A 6445-nucleotide genomic window follows, 5' to 3' on the forward strand; every position below is an offset into this window, starting at 1 on the left:
TATATGTATATATATTAATATCACTTTTCAGTCTGTCAGAGTTGCAGGCAACAGATTTCAACGGTTCCTCCACAGTTAGGACACAGAGCTTGTCAGGGTTAGTCATTTGTCAGATAAAAGCATAACCCAGGCTAACAGATTGTCTTGACCGCGAGACCAGGGATCTCTCGTTTAGTATTAATTCTTGTAGTGCAGTAATGCTGACAACCCACAGACAGGTGACCCTGTATTAAGGACTTGGACTGTTGCGGAGCACATTAGTTTCTCCAGCGCAACAGAGCCAGCCGGAGGTGAGAGCAGATAGAACAGTTGAGTTGACATTTTGTAGCAAAATATGTAGTTAAATGAAGCTGAAAGAAAATCATTTAGATAAGGCTCAAAAGGGTCTGCCAGCCCGCCACCCCGAGCTTGTGGAAAAGGAAAAAGACGAGACAGGATTAGATAGGGGACAATTGGCAGCAAAAGTACACTGCTTATGTTGTGTAGCCTTCGGCCCGTTCGAAAATGTCAGGTTGTGTTGGAGGTGGCAAGGTAATGGCTGCTTTGGGCAGATTGTCTGATTGACACGCCGAAAGGCCAGGTCACGCAAAGAGTGGAAGGTGGACGGTGAGGGGAGTGGAGGAGTAAGAAATGGTATATGATGGCCGGACTAAAAAAGGAACGAGAGGGGTTGTCACAGGGTCAAGAGCAGCCCAAAATTTGATTGACTGTTTGTTATTCTGAGTCGTAACAGTGACTAGATTGGGTTTAGTATGGTAAGATTACTTTCAAGTGCATGTAAATTAGAAATGCAACTGCTGCTAGGATTTCCCTTTACTTTAATCTCTGGCCACATTACCAACATAAGTATATTGAACGGGGTTTGGGCCCATTTAGAAAATGCTTCCATCCAGCATATCTGAACCTCTTTATTCTTATGAGGAACGCTGGCGTGCTTATGCAGGCTTTGACTTCCACCACCAGCCCAAGTGTATAGTTTGATCTCCAAACGATGCACATCTTGTAGAGCAACACAACACACACACGTCAAACAACTCAAAATGACTGCGCTGACTTAAATCAAGATGTTTGCTTTGACCTATGACTATACTGGCCGTCATTAAATATTTCCTCTTACATTATATGCAATACGGATGGATTTGCCAGCAGCTCGTTAGAGATTCTCAAAACCTTCATTAGTATGGCCAATGATGAATTGGCTACCTCATTAGTAAGGTAGAAGCTGCAGTAGCCGTGTGCCCGTGTCCTAAATCATGTGAATGCACATGTATGTTTACATGTGCATTCACAGGCATGGTCGATTTAATAGGCTCACATTCATGCAAAAGTGTGGCCTCAGAAAGCCGGGTCCTGGACCTGCTTTGATTAAACCAAGCTTCATCATTATTGCAATCTTCATCTGAATAATTTATTCTTTTGCCAGACCTGTAATGACCCACAAGTGAATGTTAGCACGGGGGCATTGCAGCCTTTCATCCCTGCTGCGGTGTTGAGGCTCCAGCCAATGGCTGGCTGCTGCCTATAACACGTCAAACTTGTTATGATACCACCACACTGCCAGAGGGTGGAAGGTCTTCTGAACTTTATTAAATGAAATACTATGACTGGGTGCAGAATAGACGTGGCTTCTAAATACCACAGTGCCACCCAGTGGTAGTAGAGAGATATTCCATTTGTATAATGACTGTGTGTACCTTTTAGTAAAATGGGATATTTGATCTGTCTCTTACTTCTGTTTTATTTTTCTCCATGACAGACCGCAATGTTAAATAAGCATCTGAGTTCCCTCATGCCAGGTCTGACTGCAAAGGTTTTCAGGACATACAATGCCTCAACCACTCTGCAGGAGCAACTGAAAGAACTCACAAATGGTAGTTCTAAACACATACATTTAACCAATATATCTGGTTTTCTCTGAATTGAGCTGAATTTTCTCTTTTTGTGTTAATTCTTCACAAATGGCACAGTTATTACATCTTGCTTAAAAATCATAAATACATACAAAATACTGTTTTACTCATACGCTGGTTTTAATTTAAGTTCAAATGTGATTATGGATACGCATTTACCTACTAGTCTATGTGACAGTTTATATTCTAAAGAACACTGATGTCACTCAGCCTTTCCATTTTGACAGCTTGACCTTCACAGTTTACCAGATACTTATTAGTGGGTTGAATACTTGTGCGTGATATATAGCACCCCACTTATACTTAGTTTCCTCAAGATGGGCTATCTGTAATCTTACTTGCTTACCACTACTCCACCCTCCACGATAGAAGAGATCTAGTCGATTTTAGTGCCGTGAAATTCTGAATGCTTGTATGATTTTTGTGAGCAGATAGTTGAGCTGGCGGTAATTAAACCAGCAGTATCCCAATTAGATTGCAGTGAATGACAGTGATGCTCATCACAATTGTCTAAATGCAAATTATTATTCCGTCACCCTCCACAGACTCAATGGTCAATGATGCAGAGAAACTTCTCGGCTACAACAGAGCGAACAGAGCGGTTGCAATCCTCTGTAACCATCAGCGGGCGCCGCCAAAGACCTTTGAACAGTCTATGGCGAACCTTCAAACCAAGGTACGTTTTTTTTGTACAAGTGTACTAGTTGATGGCCTATTTATAGGGTGGAGGTAACATTTTCTGTTACCGTTGTTACTGTACAATTCCTTGTCACGAGTGGCATTTCACCATCTCATTTAAAAAAAAAAATTTTTTTATCAGATACATGTCAACTATTATTTTTTTGTTAAATGAATATCATTACTGCATATTTAAACTGGCAGTAATGTATATGAATCGTCACAAAAATACATTTCAAATGCAAACCACAAAGGTTTTCCCCTTCATTGTAGGGCAGTCAATCAACCAGTACCTCTAAACCACAGGTGTCAAAGTCGAGACCCGCGGGCCAGATACTTTGCTGACCCATTGTGTATAACTGTCTTTCAGATTGCTGCAAAAAAAGAGCAACTGGCACTTGCCAAGACGGAGCTGGAGCAAGCTAAGAAGGACACAAAGAATAAAGGCAGCTCAGACCCCAAGCTTCAGATGTATGTATTGCACTTAAAAAGAGACCACTTTACTGGGTTACCAGGACAGGTTTAAGAAAAAAGTTTTTTTTTTTGATGACTGAAGCAGGAATATGAGGGTCCAGTATATTTTAGTATTTCATATCACCTCGTTGAGTTTTTCATTGCCATAATCAGCCAACTTGGCCTGCTGCCCATAGTTCAATAGCTCCTGAACAAAACTTTCATGATAATTATTCTAAGATTTTTCTGATCAGTGGTAGAATTCCTGAAAATGAAGTATTATTGGGATTTGTCTCTGATCCATAATACTCAGACTGGTGGAGAAGAAGAAAGCAGCTGTGAAGCGCTGTTCGGAGAGTCTTCTGAAGCTGGAAGTCCAGGCCACCGATCGAGAGGAAAACAAGCAGATTGCACTGGGTACCTCCAAGCTTAACTATCTGGATCCACGCATCAGTGTGGCCTGGTGAGTGCATGAGGCAAAATTACATTGGGACACCTTACAATCAACAAACAGTGCCTGTCAGATCCAATTGTTGTAAGAGCCAAGATTATTACTGTTATGTGATGATTTTTATTATTGCTCATTTGTTACTTCACCTTAAACTGGCAATGATTATAGTTAATGTATCCAGTCAAACATCTGAACTAGTTAATAGCAGTTAATGAGGCAGAAAAAGTGTGTCCTAGCTGTAAATGAATGGGATAAACTGATTTAATTGTATAACACACCATGTCAACTTGCTTATTATGCTTCTGTGAAGCGATTATTGAAGGATGGCAGTAATAAATGCTTTTCAGATTGTCAAGACGTTTGTGGCAAAGGCATGTTGCACTTCAAACCCAATTTTTTCATATTGAATTTTGCTGAAAGTAAACTGACTATGTATTTTTTGTACTTGTTTCAGGTGCAAAAGAATGGGGGTGCCAATTGAAAAAATCTACAATAAGACCCAGAGGGACAAGTTTGCCTGGGCTATTGACATGACAGAGACATACTTTGAGTTCTAAATATTTACTTGGACAGTTTTATTTGCGCAAATGCAATTAAGGGACTTCTGTCATTAACATTCAGTAGTATAACGTTACATTCATATGTTCTCTGGCTGTTTTTTTTTTCTTTTTCTTCCCATGCAGTGTCGTGACATGACCAATGACTGCTTGATGTTTTGACAGGTTTGCTTTGTTTGGCACTTTATTCATTAAATTACTGTAGTGTTATCTTTGTACAGTTTTGTTTGCATTCATCTGAATAAAGGTTCCTATTGTGCATTTAAGTGCCAAGTGTGTTTCAGTTGAACACAGTTTATTTGGATTAAATATTAAACAGAGTGAACATGTATCGAGCAATTCAATTGCATTGTAAAATGGTTGTTTTACAAAAAGCACCTCCTGATTATATTGAAAAGCACCTAGCACAAAATATATACTATGCAATTCAACAGCATTTTAGTCAATATATTTAATAGAAGAAAACCTGTTAAGAGGGAATGCATCTCACAGCTGATGAACAGTAGCTGTCCAATAATGCAAGCATCAGATGTTCATTTCCTGTCTTTGAAAGGCAGTTCTTAAAATCTATCAGCCCACAGTGTGATGTCATCATGACAGGCCTGGACAACAGTAACTCCCATCCACCAGCATTTCATTTCACAAGAATCTATTACAATATAGGACAACATCCCTGTCAGTGCACAAACTGCATTCATTTGTATCTTTGCAGAGCTAAAGTTTTAACAGGCAGAACACACTATTCTAGCTTACAAATAAAGTTCTATTTGTCTTTGTTTCACCACAAACATTTCTCACAATAATCAATATATGTATATAAAAAAACATCACAAGTCAATGTCATTATCAGGACTGGAATCCCGCTGCTCCAGTACCTAGAATGCGCAGCGTATTGTCTCTGGAGCTGTGGGGAACACACAAGTGTTTACTTAGTAATACATAAACAGGACATCACATAATTGGTCATTTGATTTATATGTAAATGTCGTTTCATCGGGCTCAATCCTAATATTGTAAAAATGTCAACTTTTTAAGAAATCAAAATACCAGCCAAGAAACCACATTGTTCAAGCTGTATTATGTATCTTGCTACCATGTACCTAGGGCTGTCACGATTGAATATTTTTAGAATTGATTATTCTATCCATTTCTTTGATGGATTGAATAATCTGATACAATTTTATTTGCATGAAAGTGTATTAAACATGTTTTCCTGATATTTCGAATGGACAAAATGGCTTACTTTCATGAGGAACCTTGACCTTCTTTCGGCTTTTCCGGTATGGCCCCATTTTCTTCTACGCCCGCCTGTGTCATCAGGTCAGCAATGTTCTTCTCCAAGTCATCAATCCGTGTGCTCATCTCATCAAGTAAAGAGGCAGTTAAGGTAAACTGTATCAATGACTCTTAGGTGTGGTGAAATGATTGGCTTCATCACACTTTGCATTCCTGAAAGTATGAGGGCACTAGTATGATCATTTGCATCATTAATGCCCTGGCGTACAATAAATACTGGCTTCATATTCAGTCCATTAAACACATTTCCCAATGATAATTTGAAATTATTAGGATATTCCTTCCGATGATTTGGTCCGACATGGTCTGGAACTTGTCTTGCATTTGTTGCAGCAAAGTTTGGACCTGGAAAACAATCAGCAATAATCCATCCATCTATTTTCAATACCGCTTGACCCCAGGGGAGTCATGCGGAAATATGAAAGTCCAACCTTTACTCAGACGTGAAGGTTTGGGAGGAAAGCCTCTTGGAATCGTTTCCATGGCAATCATCAAACTAACCCATCAGCTACTAACAAACTTCATTTTAAGGTATTCTGTATTACGAGGAAATAAATCAACGAAGGAATGGTTACGGTGTTTAGTATCTCCTGCACCCACCAAATAATGTATTATTAAAAATAATAAATTGAGGAGCCTAAACACTAATGTGCAGCCCCTTCTAGCCGCAAATAATCGTGCAAATTTATAACACGTTATGACCGCGAAATAGATTAATTGAAATGCACGTCATCTATTTGTATACAACTTGAAAGACAGTTTAAAGACTGTAAAACACTGGCCAGCCAGCTGCGATAGCTTTGTTAGCCAGCTTGAGCTAAACTACTGTAGCTAACGTAAGCTTGCTCTCAAGGCTTACGACTCACCACGTTTGTAAAGTCCTGAACGGACTTGGGATCCGTTTCGGCCATTGACAGTTGGGAATAAATATCTACAACCCTAAAGGTCAGTGAGTAATTTACACCAAATGATCTTGTCCTGCTCGGAATGGATATTGTCTTGCAGTCCGTTTGCACAAGCCACTGCGTAGTCAGCTGTTCCGCTCGAGAAAATGAAATCACGCGAGAGTTCAGAGCGCCACTCAAAGGAATGTGGGACTT

General features: G+C 39.6%; 2 protein-coding genes across 19 annotated transcripts in view; one reads left to right on the top strand and one right to left on the bottom strand.

Annotated features, from left to right (window-relative positions):
* The window catches only part of LOC147055839 (DNA topoisomerase I, mitochondrial), a 26435-nt gene extending 22055 nt beyond the window's left edge, over nt 1–4380 (top strand). For all 18 annotated transcript variants that reach the window (XM_085913286.1, XM_085913287.1, XM_085913285.1 and 15 more), the window contains 5 exons: nt 1757–1871; nt 2456–2586; nt 2959–3059; nt 3355–3504; nt 3947–4380. In XM_085913286.1, coding sequence (XP_085769412.1) covers nt 1757–1871; nt 2456–2586; nt 2959–3059; nt 3355–3504; nt 3947–4049 — 600 coding nt within the window. In that variant the 3' untranslated portion in view covers nt 4050–4380. The remainder of the gene's footprint in view (nt 1–1756; nt 1872–2455; nt 2587–2958; nt 3060–3354; nt 3505–3946) is intronic.
* hsbp1b (heat shock factor binding protein 1b) lies at nt 4140–6408 on the bottom strand. The gene is made up of 4 exons (XM_085913299.1): nt 6212–6408; nt 5624–5690; nt 5293–5419; nt 4140–4953 (listed from the first exon to the last, which is right to left on the bottom strand). Exons 1-3 carry the CDS (start codon nt 6254–6256, stop codon nt 5295–5297), a joined length of 237 nt encoding a protein of 78 aa, XP_085769425.1. The 5' UTR covers nt 6257–6408; the 3' UTR covers nt 4140–4953; nt 5293–5294.
* Nucleotides 6409–6445: the final 37 nt, after the last annotated feature.

Source organism: Syngnathus leptorhynchus, chromosome 6, assembly GCF_054491065.1.
Source record: "Syngnathus leptorhynchus isolate UIUO chromosome 6, UIUO_Slep, whole genome shotgun sequence".
Classification (NCBI taxonomy): Eukaryota; Metazoa; Chordata; class Actinopteri; order Syngnathiformes; family Syngnathidae; genus Syngnathus; species Syngnathus leptorhynchus.